Source organism: Leuciscus leuciscus (assembly GCF_965113295.1).
Source record: "Leuciscus leuciscus genome assembly, chromosome: 24".
NCBI lineage: Eukaryota > Metazoa > Chordata > Actinopteri > Cypriniformes > Leuciscidae > Leuciscus > Leuciscus leuciscus.
Window position 1 is genome coordinate 20,964,384 of NC_138723.1, and position 22,556 is coordinate 20,986,939.

The 22,556-nt window shown below is 43.0% G+C and overlaps 1 protein-coding gene across 2 annotated transcripts in view; it reads left to right on the forward strand.

Moving 5' to 3' along the window:
• Positions 1 to 22,556, forward strand: part of ppm1e (protein phosphatase, Mg2+/Mn2+ dependent, 1E) — a 56,228-nt gene that overhangs the window by 27,221 nt on the left and 6,451 nt on the right. For both annotated transcript variants that reach the window (XR_014202423.1, XM_082158265.1), the window contains exons 2-6: positions 14,316 to 14,437; positions 18,113 to 18,312; positions 21,033 to 21,221; positions 21,313 to 21,456; positions 22,429 to 22,522. Coding sequence is in view for 1 of the 2 variants with exons in the window: in XM_082158265.1 (XP_082014391.1) it covers positions 14,316 to 14,437; positions 18,113 to 18,312; positions 21,033 to 21,221; positions 21,313 to 21,456; positions 22,429 to 22,522 (749 nt within the window). In the remaining variant the exon portion in view is untranslated. The remainder of the gene's footprint in view (positions 1 to 14,315; positions 14,438 to 18,112; positions 18,313 to 21,032; positions 21,222 to 21,312; positions 21,457 to 22,428; positions 22,523 to 22,556) is intronic.

Genomic DNA, 22,556 nt, shown 5'->3' on the forward strand with positions numbered 1-22,556 from the left:
TGTTTTATACTTTACTGGACGATTAAATTGATAAAAAAAACTTAGATGCCACATTCAACCGCTAATTTAAATTCCAGAAGAAATGGGATAACCTTTCACAGGTGAAAATGTGTTGTTTTTTGTTTTTATATGCATTAACTCAATATGACATGTTTTTACTATGGAACTTTTAATGTTTTTACTTTTACTATGGTTTACTGTTTTTCGCATTCTATATAGTAGGAAAGTATTCGATTTTGGATGCAGCGTATATATATATATATATATATATATATATATATATGCAGTAAGCAACCAATTTGCAACCAAACCATGCATCCTAGCCACCACAGCAACATTCTAAAACCGATTCAGAACACCTTTAAAAGAACATAGCAACACCCTAACAACATTCTAAAAGCATCACGCTGGTGGTTCCTTCAAAGAACAATGACATTCTGAAGACCTTGGTTCACAGTTCACACCAAGGACGATAACTATATTAAGTTCTATGAGAATTGGGAACACCAGTAACTATAACTCTAATCACACAGAGCAACGATATTATTGGAATCACTTTCAGAATGATTAAAGTGGCAGAAGACAACTGTAGTGTGCTTATACTGTGCGTCAGTGTGGGCACTAACACTGTTTTCTCTATAGTTATATTGACAGTTATCGTTCTTGGTATGAACAGGCAGTGAAAAGATCTAGCTTTCCTTTAGTCATTTATTTTTCTGTAAATAATGGCATGGACATCATTTGATTCATTTGAATGTATTTTTGTACACCACTCTGAACAAAGCCTCCAGAAATGATGATAGGCGAAACAGTCCGTGACATTTAGAACTAAATGCTGCTTGTCTGTGCCTTGAAATTGCCGTATAAAGATTAAATAATGAGGATGCTCTCTGAGGCCCGGTTGCGCTGTGTACCCCACCTTTATCTGTTACCTGAGATAACACGACTTCCTGTGACATCAAAAAGCAGCCTATTCTGATAAAGCCCTATTTCTCTCTTTATCTTTAGGTCTCATTCTGTCTCTCTTTCTATTTAGCTCTTACTCAGTTTGTCGGTAAAGGTATGCAAAGCTTTTCAACCTGTGCGACGTCAGCAGGCAGGTCAAAGGAAGAGAGTATGAAAAGTGTGGGTTAGCGCAATGTGTGGGTGTGATGACGCCATCTCTCTCTTTTCTCTCCCTCCCTTTCCGAAAGCGTGACTCTGAGGCGCTATACTGAGCAGAAGAGGAATGATGGGAAAAGTGGGGTTTTCATGAAGGTCCTTGACCCAGAACAAGCACTTGTCTTTATTTAGGCATGCTGTTGTTGTACGCGAGAGAGTGAGTGTGTGTGTGTGTGTGTGTGTGTGTGTGTGTGGGAGGACAGTGGGTGTAATAGAGAGATTGAGAGAGTGATGGACAGGAAGAGGATTTAGTTTGGTGTTAATCCTGAATGCTTCTATTAATAACCCTTGAGTCATATATGTGAGCGCCCACACACACACACACACACACACTCCAACTTATCAACAAGCACCCACAAATTTCATTTAATTTTCACCCACCAGCTCTTCTGATGAACTGGGGAAAGTCCACTTACATGCTGTATTACACAATTAAACATGGTATGTTGCGCACATTGTACTCATTAAAGGAAAAGTGAAAAATGTTGTCATTATTTACTTTCCCTCATGTTGTTTCAAACCCATCTGACTTACTTTGTTCAGTGGAACATAAATGATGATTTTTATAAAGAATATCCTGGCTCCTAAATATAATGAAAGTGGTTGGGGACTAGGACTATCAGACTCTAAAATAATACACAAAAAAGAAACAAAACACCATAAATGTAGTCCATATTTATCATCTCTTCTGAAGTCATATGATAGCTTTGTAAGGAACAGACCAAAAATTTTAGCCATTATTTGCTGAAAATCCTTTTGCGTTCCACAGAAGAAAGTAAGTCATACGAGTTGTGAACAACATGAGGGTAAGTAAATTATGAAAGAATTTGCTTCTTTTTTTGCGAACTATCCCATTAATAATCATTTTAGGCATGTTTATCATAGTTTAATCTTGATGATAAATGATACTTCATTATGGCTGCACGTCACAAACATGGATCACAACAGAACAGCCACTTATAGCTAAACTGAAATGGTGTCTCAGAGGAGAAGCTGTGTGTGACACTAGTGATGTTGAGTGTTTGGGAGATCTTACACAGTCAAGGACGTTGAAAGTTAATGTAGGAGTAGAAACCCCCTTGAGAGCCTTGTTGTGTGTGTGACATGATTTTGCTGTAGGTGGGTTAGAACGTGAATGCCAAGCCACACTGAAACAAAGACAGGCTCTTCCAGATACACAACTATTTCCATATTTAGTTCAGATGTATTGGAAAATAAAATTGCAGTTCATCTAGTCTTATTATTAAACAGAATTGCTAATATAATGACTGTTTTCACATTAGTTTCCATCTGTATGCCATTGGTTGAACAGACAGATAGCCCCGCCCCAAATGGGTGAGCCAGCGTTACTGTTGTCGATTTTTGAAAATGATTTTTCTAACTTAATTTTACAAGAAAATACTATTTCGGTCTTTCTACAAAATTTCTTGATTAATTCAATGTCACTTGCACTTTGTAATTATTTGTGAAATTTACTAGCAATTTCTGAGAGAAAAGTGTAGATCCTACAACAATTTTTTTCAGTGTACTCGCTTAAAGGTTAAGTTATATATACTGAAAAATTATTTATCTTATATTCTTATTATGTATTATCTATTTAATTTAAGCAATAAGGCACTTCAGAGCTTGGAAGAGCCCTTTAAAATATAACACAGCCTCTTGTACCTTGCTTAATTATTGTATTATGAGATGAAACTAATTTTGAATGTGTGTGTGGGTCTTTAATTACGTCCCTAGTTATAATTACTGCATTCATATGCAATGCAAGCGCATCAACAGCGTGTATTCGTGTGCGTGTGTGCGCAAAGCGTCATTTCTCTCCTGACATGAAGTGTGACTATATAGTGTTAGCCACACTGAGCCTTCATTCCTCTGAATGACGTCAAAGCAAGGCTCCCCGACACACATTTCTGTTTCTCTCACTCTCCTTCTCTTTTTTTACCCTCCTGCTGTATAGTTGCATTTATCTTCCGTAACCAGGCTAATCTGTTAAACACAACCAAAATGAGAGCAGAGACAATTCTATTTATGCTTAATTTCCGTTCACAGTCTCTCTGGCAACACATAACCATGCTGTGAGATCTTAGTCTACAACAGAGACGGCACTTTGTGCGATGCTTTGAAGTCTGGGGAAAAAGAAAGCAGCGTGTATATATATATATTTTTTTTTTTGCAACTTGGTTGAGAGGACAAAAAAAGAATCTTCTCTAATCCTCATTCCTTAGCATTCCTCAGACTCCTCTGTGCTGCTTAAGAAACGGGCGTCTCCCATTGGCTCACCTTAGCTGTGCCCGAGAGGCTCAGCCAATCAGAGCTCCCCACCTCAGCACCCCCTCCCACTCAGGTAGTGACGGCTGCGTGCGTGTGAGAAGGAGAGAAAGAGCAAGAGCATTTTCTATGAATGGAAATGCGGAGGAGGATCCCAGAATGTGATGGCAATTGGCATGTCATTTCTCTCTCTTTCTGTCGTCGTCCCCTCCTCAGGCCATCAGTTCCTCCCACATCTCACTGTCACTTTTCTTTCCCATCTTTTCATATTTCTGTCATGGCGGACACTAAAGCACACTGCTGTCCCTGTGACACACATGATTTCAAAGACTTCCAGTGTCTTTTAGGATCTGATAGTTAGGTATCATGGATGGGTGGATAGGTGGATGGATAAGTGGATAAATAGATGCATAGATAAATGGATAAACTGATGAACAGATAGATAGGTGTCCAAAAAACAGATAGACAGATAGAGAGAGAAAGAGAGAGTAATAAACAGATTGATTAACATATAGATGAACAGATAAATGGATAGAAATCGATAAACAAATATAGAAAGGTGGATAGATCAATGAACAGATAGATAGATAGATAGATAGATAGATAGATAGATAGATAGATAGATAGATAGATAGATAGATAGATAGATCTGCGGATGGATGGATGGACAGAGACAGATAGAAAGATATATAGAGAGATAGATCCAAACTAGATATACAGATAGCTAGATTGACAGATCTGCGGATGGATGGATGGATGGATGGATGGATGGACACAGACAGATAGAAAGATGGATAGATAATACATGGATAGATAGATCCAAAAAAGATGAACAGTGTAATTAGGATAATTATGTGGGTAAATTGATTCTGATTAAAATCTCTTTCATCACTTCTTCATACTGAGAGAGCCAACTATATCATGTTGTCTGGAAGAATCTGTTAGCTGTTAGTTTTTAGCCTCCTTCTCATCTCTCTGCTGGATCCTTTCATTTGGAGCAGACCGTCATTGAGTTGTCCTTGAGAACGCTCCACTTTCCGCCCTCCTGTCTGCGGGGCTGGTATTCAAGCCTCTTGTGCTGACTGTGTTTGTGTGTGTGTGTGTGTGTGTGTGTGTGTGAAGCAGTTAGAGACTGCTCTGATTTCTAATATCTAACGTGTGTTCTGACCTGAGGGCAGATGGCGGCTTTTTTCCTCACTACAACATCACTCACCACAGCATCCCGTCGTCATGGCGCAGCCCACGTTGTGCTGTCATGGTTACGCAGGCGCATCAGCTGCCATTGCTGTACAGCCTCATGTTTCTATGGCCACCAGAGCGGAGGCATTTTAATGCATTATTAACATATTCATAATGCCTCATTTTTGGTTATATTTTCTTAATACTTACTCGTGGTAGCACCTTGACAGAGAACTGTAACTGATACAAGACTTTAGTTGTGGGTTGCTCATACTTTATATTCTACAATTAATGGGTGTAACCAAGAATATGTAAGTATTATAATGGTATAGATGACATACAACATGTATAAGATGTATTATATGGCATTATAATTGAACATTTTATAATACATTACATATACAGGATTCCTAGACAGTGTTACCAGAAACTGAAAAAAAAAAAATTTGATTTAGAATTAAATCCATTGTTTTAATTGTTTTAATTCATTATTGACCATCGTTCATAAATTGAGCGCGTCATTATAAATGTTTTGAGGATTAGGCCATCACATTATTGGATGGCTGTGTTATCCTCTCTCATCAGGCCACAGCTGAAGCTATTAATTCAACAGAATGTTGGCAAACGCTGCTGAAGCCCCTCACTGACTGAGAGGACGGGAATGGCACATTGACACTGTCCAAGACACACGTTTAGAAGATTTCTGTGGTATATTTATTCACTGAGATTAATGTGTTCCTCTAGTCAGATAACTGTTTCTTTCCACAGTTAGAAACTGCACTTATTTGTGTGTTTTTTTATTATTATTATTGAATGGTCGGAAAAGCAATAATTAAATAGTCTTTTTTGGGGGGATTTGCTTTGTAATATACTGTGTAGTTTATATATGCAGTACCTTTCAAAAGTGTGGGGTCAGTTAGATTTTTTAATACTTTATTCAGCAAGGAAGCATTACATTAATCAATAGATATGCTACTGTAATGTTACAAAATATTTGTGTTTCAAATAAGTGTTGTTCTTCTTTTGCACTTTCTATTAATCAAAGAATCCTGAAAATAAATGGTTTCCACAAAAAAATATTAAGCAGAAATGTTTTCAGCATTGATAATAATAAATGTTCCTTGATGTTAGAAGGATCATGTAACACTGAAGACTGCAGTAATGGCTGAAGAAAAATTCATATTTCCATTACAGGAATAAATTACATTGTAAAATATATTAAAATAGAAAACAGTTATTTTAAATTGTAATACTATTTCACAATATTTCTGTAATGTGTGGGTGTAATAAAGCACACAAAGAAGAAGTGGAGAAACAAAAACAGTCTTTAATAAATCCAAAACAGAACACCCAGGCCTTGCCCACACTAATATGTTTTCATTTTAAAACACATCTTTTCCTCTCCATTTTGGCCTTCCGTCCACATTGAGATGCAGTTTTTGTCCTGCAAAGCTTTTCGAAAACGCTTTCCCAAGGGAATGTCTACATTAATTCGGATACTTAAGAAAACGGCGTTTTGAAAACGCTCTTTGTCCACACTAGCGTTTTCAAGCCTTCTCCAAAGGTTTCTCATCCACACTGAAACGTCAGAAAACGTACTCGGTTACTAACGTAACCTCGGTTCTCTCTAGAAGAGGGACCGAGTACTGCGTAAGATATCTTACGCTAGGGGAAAATCCTTTTTCCACGAGATATTGAAGCCAAAAATTATCCTTAATTTTGTTATAATGCAAAACGCGTTGCAGCAGCAATGCAGACATAGGCGAGACAGCTCGCGCGCCTATTGGCTGCTCTGCGGCAACTGCAGCAGCCTATCGAGCGAGGCCTGGCGTGACGTCAGACCCAATCAGGGCACTTCGCGCCCGCTACGTCACGTCCCGCCGAAATGGGCGTGGTCTAGGCCTATAAATATCGCTCGCAGGCAGCTATTATCTGGTTTTTCATCATCGAAGCAACCAGAGCGTGTGCATGCACGGCAAGATACGCAGTACTCGGTCCCTCTTCTAGAGAGAACCGAGGTTACGTTAGTAACCGAGTACGTTCTCTTACGAGAGGTCTCTCGTACTGCGTAAGATATCTTACGCTAGGGGACCCAGTGTAAAACGCCGTGCGTGCTGAGATCTGACACCAAAGACCCAAGGGCGAAAAGCCCGGGGTACATATAGTGCACAATCACTCAGTGAACTCACAGAGAGTCCGGGAGAAGGAGGGGTGCAGCCTCACTTTCCACATAGAGTAGCGTCGAAGGGACGCAAATTTCATCATACAGACAGGGCGGGGTACGGCCTGAACTGATGGAAAAAATGTGGGTCTTACACAGTTTGCCCAGCTTTAAACTGTCGAAAATTGAGCTGTGCTCAGTAAACGCAGCATTCTGAGCTGAACGCATCAGGTCAGATAATACTGGTAGTCTAGACCGACAGCAGCCTGGCCTGCAGGGCGGGAACCTCTAGGTTATAGAACCTTATAAATGTAGACGGGGAGGCCCAGCCTGCCGCCATACAAATATCTTGCAAGGCAATCCCACTCGACCAAGCCCACGAAGAGGCCATGCCTCTTGTGGAATGCGCTCTGACACCCAAAGGGCACTGCATGCCCTTGGAGGCGTATGCCAGCGCTATAGCATCAACTATCCATCTGGATAGGCTCTGTTTCGACGCGGCTAGTCCCTTAGAACGTCCGCTAAACGAAACAAAGAGCTGTTCCGTCTGTCTGAAAACAGACGAACGAGACACATAAGCTCGTAATGCCCTGACTGGGCAAAGGAGGCTCGCGTCTCTTTCCTCATCAGGGACCGGTAGGGCTGACAGAGAGATAATCTGCGCCCTAAACGGTGTGTTGAGGGATTTTGGAACATAACCGTGCTTAGGTTTGAGTATAACTTTTGAGTCATTGGGCCCAAACTCCATGCACGCCGCGCTCACAGAGAGCGCGTGCAGATCCCCTATGCGCTTCACCGAAGCGAGAGCCAGCAAAAACACCGTTTTGAAAGACAGGTGTTTCAAATCGATTGACTGTAAAGGCTCAAATGGCGCACCTTTCATGGCTTCCAGAACCGTAGAAAGGTCCCATACGGGGACTGAGGGAGGTCTGGGAGGATTCAGTCTCCTAGCTCCTTTAAGGAAGCGGATGACTAAATCGTTCCTTCCTATTGACTGACCAAGCGTTGTTTCTGAGAACGCTGCTATAGCCGCCACATAAACTTTGAGCGTGGAGGGGGCCCTGCCCCCATCCAACAGCTCTTGTAGGAAGGAAAGCACCTCCGTCACATCACAATTTGTGGGTGACACACCACGGGCTGTGCACCAGCCCGAAAACACTGACCATTTCGAAGAATAGAGTCGTCTTGTAGACGGAGCTCTAGCCTGCGTGATCGTGTTTAATACTCCTTTAGGGAGTCCAACATGTACCCGTTGATGGCCCAGACATGAAGGGACCATAGATCCGGGTGAGGATGCCAGATCGAGCCGCGGGCCTGTGAGAGGAGATCTCTCCTCACTGGTACTGGCCACGGGGCAGTACTTGCTAACTGCATCACGGCTGGGAACCAAGGTTGGTTTTTCCAGAGCGGTGCTACCAGCAGTACTGAGCATCCTTCTTCCCTGATCCGTTCTATCACCTGAGGCAGGAGAGAGACGGGGGGAAAAGCATAGAGCGGGCGGCGGGGCCACACATGGGCCAGCGCGCTCCTGCTCTTGGAGAAAAATTCTTGACAGTGAGCGTTTTCTTGAGACGCAAACAGGTCCACTTCCGCTCTGCCGAATTTCTTCCACAGCAGTTGGACTGTCTGTGGGTGTAGGGACCATTCGCCTGCCGGAACGTTGTTCCTGGACAGTCTGTCTGGTCCTATATTCATGATCCCTGGCACGTGCGCTGCTCTGAGCGAGCGCAGGTTGCACTGAGCCCATACCAGGAGGCGTTCTGCCAGCCTGTACAGTTTCTCGGATCTGATGCCGCCCTGGCGATTTATGTAGGATACCACAGACATGTTGTCCGAGCGGACCAAGACGTGGTGACCTTTTATTTGGGGACAAAAACGCGTCAGCGCGTTGTCTACTGCCAGCATTTCGAGGCAGTTTATGTGCAGGAGCTTCTCCCGTTCTGACCACTGGCCGAAGAACGGTCTGCCCTCGAGCAGCGCTCCCCATCCCGAGGTGGACGCGTCCGTGGACACCACTTTCACCCTCGAGGAAGTCCCCAGGCTTACACCTGATTGGTACCAGTCGTTCGCTTTCCAGGGTTTCAGCGCTGTAACGCATTTCTGATTGACCCTGAGGCGAAGCAAACCGGGTGCCCACGCTTTGCGTGGGACTCGCGCTTTCAGCCAAAACTGCAGCGGGCGCATGCGGAGCAGACCCAGCTGGAGTACTGACGATGCTGAGGCCATGAGACCTAGCATCTTCTGAAATCTTTTGAGCGGGACAGACGCGCCGCAGCGAAAAGAGTTCGCTGTGCGTCGAATGTCTACCGCGCGCCGTTGTGATAGTCGCGCTATCATGGATAGTGAGTCCAGTTCTGTGCCCAGGAAAGATATTTTCTGACTGGGTGACAGGGAGCTCTTCGCCCAATTGACACTCAGACCCAAATCCTCGAGGTGATCGAGTAAAATGGTCGTGTGTTCTATGAGCACTGCGCGAGATTGCGCTAGAATCAGCCAATCGTCCAAATAATTCAGCACTCGTATGCCTCTCATTCTGAGGGGTGCGAGCGCCGCGTCCATGCACTTCGTAAATGTACGGGGTGCTAGGGACAAGCCGAACGGCAGGACTGTGTACTGATATGCCTGGCCCTCGAAGGCGAATCTCAAAAATCGCCTGTGACGTGACGCTATCTGTATTTGAAAATACGCGTCTTTCAGATCTATTGACACAAACCAATCTCCTTGGCGAATCTGCACAAGGATTTGCCTGGTCGTGAGCATCCTGAACTGTCGCTTCACAAGCACTTTGTTCAGTTGCCTTAGATCTAGTATGGGTCTGAGGGTGTACTCACACTAGCCAGTTTGAACCGTGCCCGAGTGCGTTTGACCACCAAAGCGCGGTTCGTTTGACTAGTGTGAGTGCTCCGAACCGTGCCCGGGCGCGGCTCGATTAGCCGGCCCTGGCCCGCTTGGAAGAGGTGGGCCAGAGCACGGTTCAGTTGGACTCGGGCGCGGTTCGCATGCAGTGTGAGCGCTAACCGTGCTGGACTCCATTGTGTTCAGTGAGAGCGCCGCTCTTCCTGTTTATCCCGAAACCGTCGCACCATAATGAAGTAAGCGTGCTCCGGCACGAATGCTGAAACCCTATGTGAGTGCAGGCCAGAGGGGGAGTGGGGAGGGGGGACAATCGTACTCGGGCCCGGTTCATGGCAACCGTGCCTAGTGTGAGTACACCCTGAGACCCCCGTCTTTTTTCGGTACCAGGAAGTATCTGCTGTATAGCCCTCCTTCGCTCTGATCTTGAGAGAGGGGTTCTATGGCCCCTTTTCTCAATAGTTTCGTCACTTCGGCTCGAAGTAGATGTGCTACTTCTGTTTTTACCGTGGTCTCGACGCGCGCCACATAGCGGCGAGGGCGTCGGCGAAACTGCAGCGAATAGCCTCTTTTTATAATGTTCAGCACCCACTTCGAAACCCCGGGCAGCTTTGCCCATGCGTCTGCATGGATAGCTAGGGGTCGAATACGAAGCGCGCTCCGCTCGCTCAGCGATGGAGAAGCTTCTGTGTGCTGTAACACAAGCGTGTCGCTCGTGACATTTGAGGCATGGGGCGCGCTGATGACAGCGGGCAGATTGCCCGCGCTCGACTCCTCTACGGTGGTTAACCGCGAGGGGGAGGGCTGGGCGGTTCCCGTGGGAACTGTCATGTCTATGTGTGGATGTGGGCGCGGGACAGCGGGCACATTTATCACACCGAAAACATCGTTCGCTTGCGTGAAGCGAGTGCACGTTGGTTTCGTTTTTACAGAAACCGTGAGACATGCGTAACGTGGTGTTAGTGGGCACTGGGTAGTGGGCACATTCACCATGTTTGAAGCGCAACCGACCTGAGTCGGTTTTATGTGCGCGAGCCCTGTGTGACAGGCTGTGCTTATGTGTAGGGATGGGCACTGGGCAGTGGGCATTCTTACTACACACGAAACACCATCGGCCGTGGCCGGGACACCAGAAAATACGCTCTTTTGGGGATTTATCTGGGTAGCCGTGAAAACGGCATTTGTGTGCAGGCAAGCGGGTGACAGAACCGACTTGTTGGCTGCAGAAAACACTGGAACAGTCACATTTTCTGGAACTGGACGAGCGAATAGCTTTGGTGTGAGTCCGGCCGCAGCGGGACTGGAACACCGTCGTTTTCCTAGCTGTGCTAGGACGACTTCGGGGCCTCGGGCTTCACCGTAACCTTAGGTCGCGGGCCGCGTCCTGCGGGGCGGCGACCGGATGAGCGGGAGCGCGGTCTCGCGCTTCTGGCCTGGCGGCGCTGTGAAGTGGAGGCAGTGGACGGTGGCTGTGGCTGTGAGCTCTGAGCAGACGGTTTCGCACGGCCTGCTGCAGAGCTGGAGCGCTTCGGGGGGAAGTGCTTCATAGCCTGAGACGCTTTCTGTACCTCTGCGAATCTCTCCGCGAAATCTTTGACGGAGGATCCGAAGAGGCCTGCGGCGGAAAGCGGGGCGTCGAGGAACGCGGTGCGCTCAGACTCGGCCATTTCCGAGAGCGTCAGCCATAGATGTCTCTCAGACACGGTGAGAGAAGCCATAGTCCGTCCAATGGCTTGCGCTGCGGACTTAGTAGCACGAAGGGCGAGGTCCGTGGCACTCCTTAAGTCCGGCACGCAGATCGCGTCAGGTCCTTCCTCATCCAGCTTACGGAGGAGATCGGCCTGGAAGATCTGGAGCGTTGCCATGGTATGCAACGCTGACGCAGCTTGCCCGGCGGCGGAGAAAGCGCGGTGGAGCAAGCTCGACGTCGTGCGGCAAGCTTTAGAGGGTAGGGCCGGCTTAGCGCGCCGTCCAGCGGAGGGCGGGCATAAGTGGGCCGCTATCGCCTCTTCAACCGGCGGCAGCGAGAGGTATCCTTTGTTCTTGGCATCGTCAACAGCGGAGAATGCCAAAGAAACAGCAGGACGCACTCTAGCAGAATAGGGGGCGCTCCAGGACTTGGCGACTTCTTCGTGTAACTCAGGAAGAAAGGGCGCCGGCCTGGACACAGGTGAAGCGCGCTCCCCAGGCAGGAAAAATCCATCCAGCCGGTTGTGAGCGGGCTGCTCAGGCGAAGACCACTCGAGGCCGAGGCTCGCCGCGGCCTGTGCGAGTACTCGCATGAGTTCCGTCTCTATGGAAGCTCTCTTGCCTGACGAAGTGCGGGCAGGGGGCGCGGGGTCCTCAGAGCCCGCCCAATCCTCACTGCCTGACGCCAGGATAGAGCAGGAATCATCCTCTCCCAGCAGGGCTTCCTCATCCGCGATATCAACGGAAGCGGCGGCAGACGGCGGCCGCTGTCCGTCAGGAAGCGAAATAGAAGAAGCCGGGGAAGCAAGCGGGCGAACCGGCGAGCTTTGGCGGCTGAGGGAGGGTTCCGGGGCCCGCTGGGCACGGCGCTTTTTACGGCGCGACGCCGCGGCGGGCGGGGGAGCAGTCTCGGTGAAGACGGCTAGGCGAGTCCTCAGAGTCGCCATTGCCATCAGCTCGCAGTGAGGGCATCCGCCGTCAGCGAGCGCGAGAGCTGCATGTTCCTCACCCAGGCAGGAAACGCAGATCACGTGGCGGTCCCCGTCGCTGAGTGTGGCTCTGCACGAGCCGCAGGAAGGCATCTTTAAAAAGACGCTAGCTCTTTTAGAAATGTGTGTCGCAGCGGCGACACACACACACAGAAATACAGTGTAATAAAAGAGAAGGATATAAGCGCCGGAAAGCGCAGCAGGAAGGCAGGAAGGCGGCGCGGCCAGCGACTTCAGTGACTCGTCCCGCTGAAGGTGCTCTCTCTCGACGGCGCGGCTCCTAATCCAGCTCCAGCGATGCGTGTGCTTCGCTTGAAGGATGAAAAATCAGATAATAGCTGCCTGCGAGCGATATTTATAGGCCTAGACCACGCCCATTTCGGCGGGACGTGACGTAGCGGGCGCGAAGTGCCCTGATTGGGTCTGACGTCACGCCAGGCCTCGCTCGATAGGCTGCTGCAGTTGCCGCAGAGCAGCCAATAGGCGCGCGAGCTGTCTCGCCTATGTCTGCATTGCTGCTGCAACGCGTTTTGCATTATAACAAAATTAAGGATAATTTTTGGCTTCAATATCTCGCGGAAAAAGGATTTTCCCCTAGCGTAAGATATCTTACGCAGTACGAGAGACCTCTCGTAAGAGAACACTAAATTTACCTCACTGCGCATGCGCAAAACCTCATAAAAGCTCACTGAGATGATACAGGCGGAAAATTCTCATGCTATTCTTCTGGCAGGATCATTTTATTTAGCAAAATCTCACCATTCACTGATGCATCCAGGTCAGTTTTCAGACAAAAACACTGTCTCCGTGTGGACGGAAGGCGAAAACAGAGAGAGAAAAGATACGTTTTCAAACTAAAACATATTAGTGTGGGGTTGTGTTAGATTAATTTTCTGCGACTGACAAAGAACTGAACAAAAAACAACAACTCAGGGCTTAAATACATGGCGAGTGTAATTAAGGATAAACCGGAACAGGTGTGGGAACTAATTAACAACCAGGGGAACTAACTAGAGAACTTAGGCAGGCAAAAGAGGAACAGAAAACAGTGAAACGGAACCAAAATTGAAAACGTTACAATTGCTGTTTTACTGTATTTTTGATCAAATAAATGCCGTCTTTGTGGGCATTTGACTTATTTCAAAAAGCATAAAAAATCCTTTCCAACCTTTAACTTTTGAACGGTAGTTGTGTGTATGTGTATGTGTGTGGGTGTGTGTGTGTGTGTGTGTGTGTGTGTGTGTATAATATATATATTCACAGTCAAAACCGGTTCCATAAAGGTCTTAAAATGTGCATTTCAACTCTGAATTAGATTATATTCTTGTAATCTACCCCCCAAAAAAATGTCAGCATGTCAATATGTCATATAAAATATAGGATTTCTTGTCCTTATCTTGAAAATCATTGTCAGTCATTTAATGGGGAGATCCCTGCTCTGTTTGGATGAGAATTCCACGATCATCTCTTATGAAATCCTCTTATGGGGATGACGGGGCTTGTCTTTAAGTGTCGGCTCTTGATTTCATAATGTGCAGTTGTATTTATTTTCAGTGATCCAGCAGGGTCCCGGCTCTCAGCACTGCGGAGTGCTAAAGTGGATTTGGGTCAGGCTAGTTTTAGAGTGCCTCTCCTCACTCTCTCAATCCATCAGAGCGACAAGCCCTAAAAGGATATTCACATCAGTAGTTAAAAAACCAGGCTTTAACACTTACAGTTCAGCTTTTTACCCTTGTTCCCCAGCATAAGCTTTTTTAAAGGAATAGTTGACCCATACTGAAAGAAAGTCTGTTTACAAAGAGGTTTTTTTTGGTGCACAGTGATCATAAGAACCTTTTGCCTCCTACTCATCATCTCACGGTTAAACGAGCTCTCGCTCTGGTGCTGAGAAAAGAAAAAATGAAGGGGAAATTGAATCAAATCCTGACAGCGCTCCTTTGCATAATGTTTCCGTGATCTACTCAGCAGATGTTTTAAAAGCGCTCTCTCTTTCTCTCCTCATCTCTCTTTCACAGTAACTGCCCTTTCTCCTTGGCTGCAGCTCTGGCCCGTGGTACAGCAGACAGTATTCTGCAAAGCGATCTCTCTGTGTACCATCGCATCAAGAATGCGGAGGACGGAACAGACAGGCTTCCTCGTGAGTGACCCATAAAAACTGCATCACATAAACGTAAACTGAAAAGACTCGGTTAATGAATGGATATCTTGGACTGAGACTAGTCTAGCGTCGATTCATTGTAGTTTCTGACACTTGTCGTGACCCATCTGAAGTCATGCAGCATCAATAAAGCCAGAGAATCTGTATTGAAGTCTTGCTATCGAGTAGAGAAGAGATCACATAATATTTGATCCGAATGTAGGCCATTCTGCACAATTTTGAGCCTCCTATTCAAGTGCAAATTTAGGTCACTTACTAACTTAACGCTGGCCTGAATTGCTTTCTTATCTTTCTATATTCGAATTGAAATGGCAAAGGAATTTGAGATGGAAAAGGCTGCTAATGTGCCACAGTTTTAGCTGTTGTTGAAAGGAGAGCTCCGAAAATCGATTCATATTTGAATGTCAATCACCTCTTTTTGATATGAAATCATGTCCGTTCTCATTCATTTCCCCCTTCACTTCGCTCTCACCGTCAAGACTCTTTCTGTGGCAATAACTGCAAACTGAAAGTATGTCAAAATGCCTGGCATTCAAATGTTGTGCATGAAGTTAGGGATGCAAAATCTTTCAGTACCATATTTGTTATCAGCCTATATTTAAGATTTTTTACATTTATATACGTATCGGTCGATATTGCACTTAATTGTACATGCCAAGTTGCTTTATTTTTACTTTTGGATCACCTTATATTTCTAAAAACACTAACACTAAATAATTTCGTAACAATTTTTTAAACGTAATCTTTAGCAAATATCAAAATGAATATGAATTTTTCTTACTGTACATTATAATGTTGTGATGGCTATATTCACCTCTAGCATTTAAAACAATTGATTTTAGTTTTTAGTGTTATATTTTTCATTTATTTAGACAATATAAGCTCCTGTAGAATTTTACCAGCAACCATAACATGAAAATAATTATCATTATAATATATAGTATGTATTAATTAATTAATAAATAGATATTAAAATTCTATACTTTATTGTCTAAATAAAATAAAAATAACTATTTGTAATTTTATGTATTTTAACATTCTCGTGCTGCCATATGTAGTTAGTGATTCGTAATGTAATTCGACAAAATAGTATGCTATTTTATTTATGTATTTTAACGTTTTCGTGCTGCCACAGTGAATTATGGGAAATTAGGTCTGGCTGCACAACCAAACAGATTACAATTCAGTTTTTTACTGCTAGTGACTCAGAAATGACAAATTTCATCTTTAATTATGACCGACAGCATTTTGTTTCTGTCATAATTCTTTAATAGACATGCTCCAACTCGGAAAGAAAATTACATTGCGCTGGCGTTCATGTACACTGATCTCATAAATACAATCATTCCGACGAGTCACGAAGGCTGAAATAATTCTGTGGTTAACATCCAACTATTGCCGTCATGAGTTAGCACAGACATTCACTTAGCACACTAATCCCAGACACTTTCCTGATTGGACGGTAGATTTATAAGGCCAGATGGACCGCAATCTGCATTGAGTTTAAGCACTGTTCAAAAATACGTCACAGCTCGAGAACTCCACTTGAGCCGAGTCTGGGTTTCCTCAGCCGGGACAGTTCATCAAGGGTTTCACGGGAGGTGTGGTCCTTCAAACAGGCCTACGTGACGTGACCCATGCCAGCAGCAGAGAGTATGTTCAGTGGAAGTTGTAGCAGTGGAAACGACTGACATCAGTACACTGGGCGGCAGACAGACGTCTGCTCAGGGCGAAGGCAGTGCGTACTGTTCACCCGCGCAGCCCTGAGATGGCAGATTCAATTTAGACTCTGTGCCCACGGAGACAAGATGTAGAGCGAGAGAGAAAGAGAGAGAGAGAGCGCATCTAAAAGGATAAGGGAAGAGGAAAGAGCATGTAATGTCTACTTTACAACCATCAAACAATCTAAAAGGCCTCTTCGTCCACACAATGATAAAATACATCTGTCAAAGGCAGCACTGTGGTGGACTGATGGACAAAAAGGGAAGAGGAAATACTGCCATTGAAAAATATGCCACAAATTGAGTCATAAAAAACAGACACTCCATTAGGCAAATCTGGGACTTTGCCATAAGTTTTTCTATGCAAACTCTTCCAGCAAAAATTTTTGAGATAGAGAAACAAATAATTTGATTGCCAGTGATACTTTTAAAGGTTTTGCACCTACAAAATAAAAAGCTGTCTTAATTTACTCACCCTCATGTTTTTCCAAACCTGTATTACTTTCTTTCTTCAAAACCATAACCATAATGCCATAACCATAACCTTCAAAAACCATAATGTTTTAAAGAATGTCCATGCTGTACTTTTTTCATACAATGAATGCAAATAGTGACCAGAAGACCCAAAGCGCCGTAAAAGTTGTTCATAGTTCTTGCTATTTTCCAAATCTTTTGAAGTCATACAACAGCTTTATGTAACACTGTTAAATGTAATCTTTAGCTTATCTTAAAATAAATATCCATTTTCATACGGTACATTACAATTTTGTGTTGCCTAAATACACTTGTCGCATATAAAACAGTTGAATAACAGTTTTAAACAGCATATAAAATAATTTCAGTTTTTATTGCTATACTTTTTAATTTATTTAGACAATCAAGAATTTTTATATCGACCATAACATGAAAATAATGATCATTATAGTAAATAGTATATACGTTAAAATAAATAAAATGCATATTAAAATTCTATAGTATTTTGTCTAAATAAATTTTAACTCAGTATAGTAAGATTTATGCAAATAGTGACCAGAAGACTAAAATGTTTTAAAAAGCATCATAAAAGTAATTATCATATGGTATATTCCAAGACTTTTAAAGTCATACAATACAATACAATTTGATGTAACAAGCAGACTAAAATTTAAGCCTGTAACTTTTGAATCTTATTTACACTGCTGATCTTGTCCTTATCTTGAAAATCATTGTCAGTCATTTAATGGGGAGATCCCTGCTCTGTTTGGACTGATTTGGTGCATTGTTATGAGAGACATAATAACTAATAGCAGTTGGTCTGACTTAAATCTGACCTGACGCGATGCATCTCGACCTTTTAAGATGTGGGTTTGTAAAAACATGAGGATGAGTAAATGATGCCAGATTTTTCATTCTTGAGTGAACTATCCCTATAGGCACTTTTCAATACTCAAGCTATTTAAAACAACAAAACAAACCTGTTAGTTGTGCATCAAATGCTTCATAATATCGCCTGAAAAGCTTTGAGAACGGGAGAGCGTGTATCAAACATATTGATATCGAACTTCACAGAACTAAGGAACGTCAGCTTTAGTCCATAGAGACCAGAGCTGGAACAATCCCATCATCATTAACCAGTCACCTCCTCTCTCTCTCTCTCTCTTTCTCAGTTGGCAGATGGCCTCTTTTGCCCACTGTCCTCAATTCCGCTTCCACTGTGCATTTAATCAGCAGCTCATGCACTCTTCCTTTCCAACACAATATTACAGTCAAATCTGTTTGGCCTGTGAGCAAAAAACAGCACTGTCTGTTTGCGTATGGTGCATGTATGTGTGTTTTTTTGTTTTGTTTTTACAGTGTTGTGACATATGAAACAATGGTTGATTAGTCATCATGAATCAAAGCAGAGTGTTTGTGTTAGCATGTGTAACATGTAACATGTTATTTGCCTTGGCAGAGATCGATTCGGTAAAGCTGGCACGGCTGATCTTTAATAAGCTGTGCGAGACGTGCTGTCATTGGCTAAAAGAGTTCCCGTATCGCCGCCGCCACATGCCCTACTACGAGACCTCCATCCACGCTATTAAAAACATGCGCCGAAAGATGGAAGACAAACATGTTGTCATTCCTGACTTCAACTCACTCTTCAATATAAAGGTATGACCTTGATCGTGAGTTTGAATGACCTTTTATTACACTACCGTTCGAAATTTTTGGTGTCAGTAAGTATCAAGTTTCAGGATTACTAATATTAAACTAGCACAGCTGTTTTCAACATTGATAATAATAATAAATGTTTCTTGAGCAGCAAATCAGCATATTAGAATGATTTGTGAAGGATCATCTGATATTGAAGACTGGAATAATTCAGCTTTGCCATTACAGGAATAAATGATGAATTTTTTTATTTTATTATAATTATACTTAACAACCACATTACAGTTTTACAGTTTTGTTTTTTATCCATTAAATGCAGTGCTGGTGAGCATAAAAGACTTCTTACAAAAATCATACCGACCGCATACAGTACTTTTAAACAGTAGTGTATAATGAACATCAAATAATCCAAGTTTTCTGTTCTGTCACAGAGACAAATATAATTTCATATATACTTATTCCAGGAATGTCTGTCAGATAGGGACATTTTATCCGTGGTATGACAAATAAATTCTTACAACACATTTAATGGTTATACGCTGATTTCACGCAGCCGCCATTTTGAAATCGAAAGTGAGGCTCCGGTGGGAAGAACCCCGGAAGTAAAGATAAACAACAATGCCTTGGATTACCAACCTGAAGCTGCTGCCGCGATTTACACTATTGGATGTTAATATTCAATATAGGATATGTATATAGTTAATTCCTGCTTCTGTTTTTACATTCTGAATTCACACAATGAATTTCACTGTATATAGTCTAAAGTATGAAAGAAATGTATGTACATTTTTAGAATTGACACAACATCATTAAACACAACAATACGCCATCGCATTCACGACTCTCCTGTGATTACAGGCGACACTTCCGGTTTTCTTCCCACCGGAGCCTCGCTTTCGATTTCAAAATAACGGCTGCGTGAAATCAGCGTATAGAGATTGTTTCATGCAAATTTCAGGCAAAGGAAAATTTTTCTCTAAAGTTTCTTTTTATGTCCTTTTTGATGGAGAGAAGAGAATTTAATATCAGCAGGAAATGTTGAAAGACAGATTTAAACCTGCAATGCCCACATGAGCACCAGGGCTCAATGTGTCTGAGGATCTACGCGAGCTGCTAAGCCACTGGCATCTAACATGAATGCTAAGGCTGTCAACAGCTCATGATTGTTTTTCATCAAAAACTCATGTTAAAGCCTCTGCTGAGCCTTCCGTGCCTTAACAAATAACTCTCACAAATGTGAGTCTAGGTTCTGTAGATGCTAAAGCACCGATACACTTAGCATCACTTTTCAACATAATAGAGTTGTGCGGAATGTAACATCCCAGCAGAAACAACATTATGTAATTTCTTTCCTGATTGCCAGTGTAATTTCCAGTCGAGCGTGAATGTGCTTCGTCACTGGAAAGCAATAAGTGCAGGCAGATTTGCCGTCTCGCATCTAGATCTACTTGATTTTTCGGATGAGATGTGTGGGCTATTCTTCCTCCAATAAGAGTAAACACTGTTGCATAGCCGTCCACTGTAGCATGAAATAAACCCTCCCTAAAGAATATCCCATCCTGATGGCAGCACATTTCATCAATACGCTCTTCCCTGTCCTCATAGTCTCTGGGCGGTTCTTCACATCTGCCATTTGTACATAAATGCTGGGCTTTTACTGGTATTATTGGTGAACACCAGCATCCCTTTGCCTTAGGCAGAAACAGATCAGAGACCAGTCTAGGCCATAAGTGGATATCATTCAGAGCAAGAGATGTAAACATAGTTGTTGTTCTATCAGTGCTGTTCTATGTAAGAGACTCATCAAAACTAGAATACAAACTAATGTATTCCAAATGCTAATATTTCAGTCCTGAATACATTAAATAACTGAGACTCAGTATCAAAATCTGGGATGATTATGCATTTAATTTTCAATAAACTACACTGAAAAAGTAGACATTTTATGATTTTACTGGCGTGATTATCTTGATTTGTACTGTATGTTTTGTTCCCTAGTCGGTGAGGAAACTCATTTTCCGGCAGACAGCTGTTGTTTTACAGAACATTGCATGCAAGATGTGGAAATTTGTATTCATTGAATAATCAAAGAAAATTACTTCAATTTAAAATTGTTGTTCAATGCATCCACGTGTCATGCTTTGTTGATTAAAATTGGAGCTTTTCAATTGGCCTCGAGCCGCTTGGGTTCATCGTCGACACAGTGTCTGTAATGGCAGCTCAAGGAGTCTTTCATTATGAAATCCTTATTTATACCAATGAGAGCTTATCCTGTTTGACCAGCCCTGCTACGGAACTAAGCCATTTAATGATTCATAAGCGGCTGATAATGAAAACCGATCGACTAGAGGAAACACCAACATTTGATTTGCATATATTTCTCATGTGTAATATTTCATTTAGCCATGTTCACTGCAGCTGATTAAGCGAACAGCTTCTGATCTGTTGGATGCCAGAGGTTGGCACGTTTTTGTTTTGTTTTGCATTGAGAGATGTTTATAGAGATTTATTTCAATTAAGAATGGATTATAGGAATTTTTCTGTGGCAATAAGCTATTAACAACAGAAACATTTATTTCAGTTCAGCGAGTGACTGTAACAAAATTTGAATCATGATCAAATCTGAAATGAATTATATAAAAACAAAAAAACTAAAAGTTTAATTATTGTCGCAGTTGTTTTATGAGGTAAAGCTAACAAAACAAAAATCATGTGTTTAGGATCAGGAAGAGCAGGCATTTTTCGCCGTGTTTGACGGTCATGGCGGGGTGGACGCTGCCATCTACGCTGCCAATCATCTGCATGTAAACCTGGTCAGACAGGAAATGTTCAGTCAGGATCCGATAGAGGCCCTGTGTCACTCCTTCAGACTGACAGATCAGCGATTCATGCAGAAGGCGTCACGTGAGGTGAGTTCCTTCCCTATAAACACAGTCAAGATGCTCCTATCAGCCCTTCGTGCACTGATAACATCTTTGTGCATCCATATGTCTGGAACAGAACCTGCGCTGTGGCACCACAGGGGTCGTGACCTTTCTGAGGGGTCACACGCTGTACGTGGCCTGGCTAGGCGACTCACAGGTCATGATGGTGAAAAGAGGTCAACCGGTGGAGCTGATGAAACCACACAAACCAGACAGAGAGGTGAGGTGTATTGTCCATTATTTTTTTATTTCATTTCATATTTAATTGATATACAGTACACTACAGTTCAAACGTTTGTGGTCAGTAAGAGGTTAACACCTTTTTTTATTCAGCAAGGATGCATTAAACTGATCAGTATGTTTTGAAGTGACAGTAAAGACATTTATAATGCTGCAAAAGATTTTTATTTGTAAAAAAAACCCTTTCTATCCATTAAATAATCCTGAAAAAATGTATCATCAACATTGATAATAAGAACCAAATCAGCAAATTAGAATGATTACTGAAGGATCATGTGACACTGAACACCCTGAAAATTCAGCTTTGCCATCACAGGAAAAACTTACATTGAGATACATGTTAAAACAGACAAAAGTTATTTTAAATTGTAATACTATTTCACAATATTACTATATTTTTTATCAAATAAATTCAGCCTTGGAGAGATTAAGAGATTTCTTTCAAAGAAAAAAAAAAACCTTACAGAAGATTTAATTTAAAATAGAGACCAATATAGAATTGGCAAAAATTGGTCCCAGATCTTTTGCAAATGACCTTAATTTTTACCCCAGAAGTCCAGGGGCCTGATGTATAAACCTTGCGTACGCACAAAAAACGTCTTGAAAAATTGTTTACATATTTTTCACATATTTTCAGCAAGTTTTTTTTTTTTATAAATCCCGATTTGTGTGTGGAAAATTGCAAAATTGTGTGCAACATTTATACACGAGGCCCAGCTCTTTATGAAGGATGTCCTTCACAGCCCATTCAATCGACAAAAGTCACAACACACTCCCAAGAGTGAGCCGAGTCTTTGGAGCTTTAGCTATATAATGAAATTGTAAGTCAGTCACAGTCTGACATTTCAGCCAATTCGAGTTTTAATAACTGACACTGAACTGAAAATGATACTAGCTGTTATAGTTAATGACTCCTCATGACTGTATTGTTTGTTTGTTTATGTGTGTGTAGGATGAGAAAAAGAGGATTGAGGCTCTGGGTGGGTGTGTGATCTGGTTCGGCACATGGAGGGTGAACGGCAGCCTGTCCGTGTCAAGGGCCATAGGTATGCGACCTTTGAGATTACAATACACATTTTA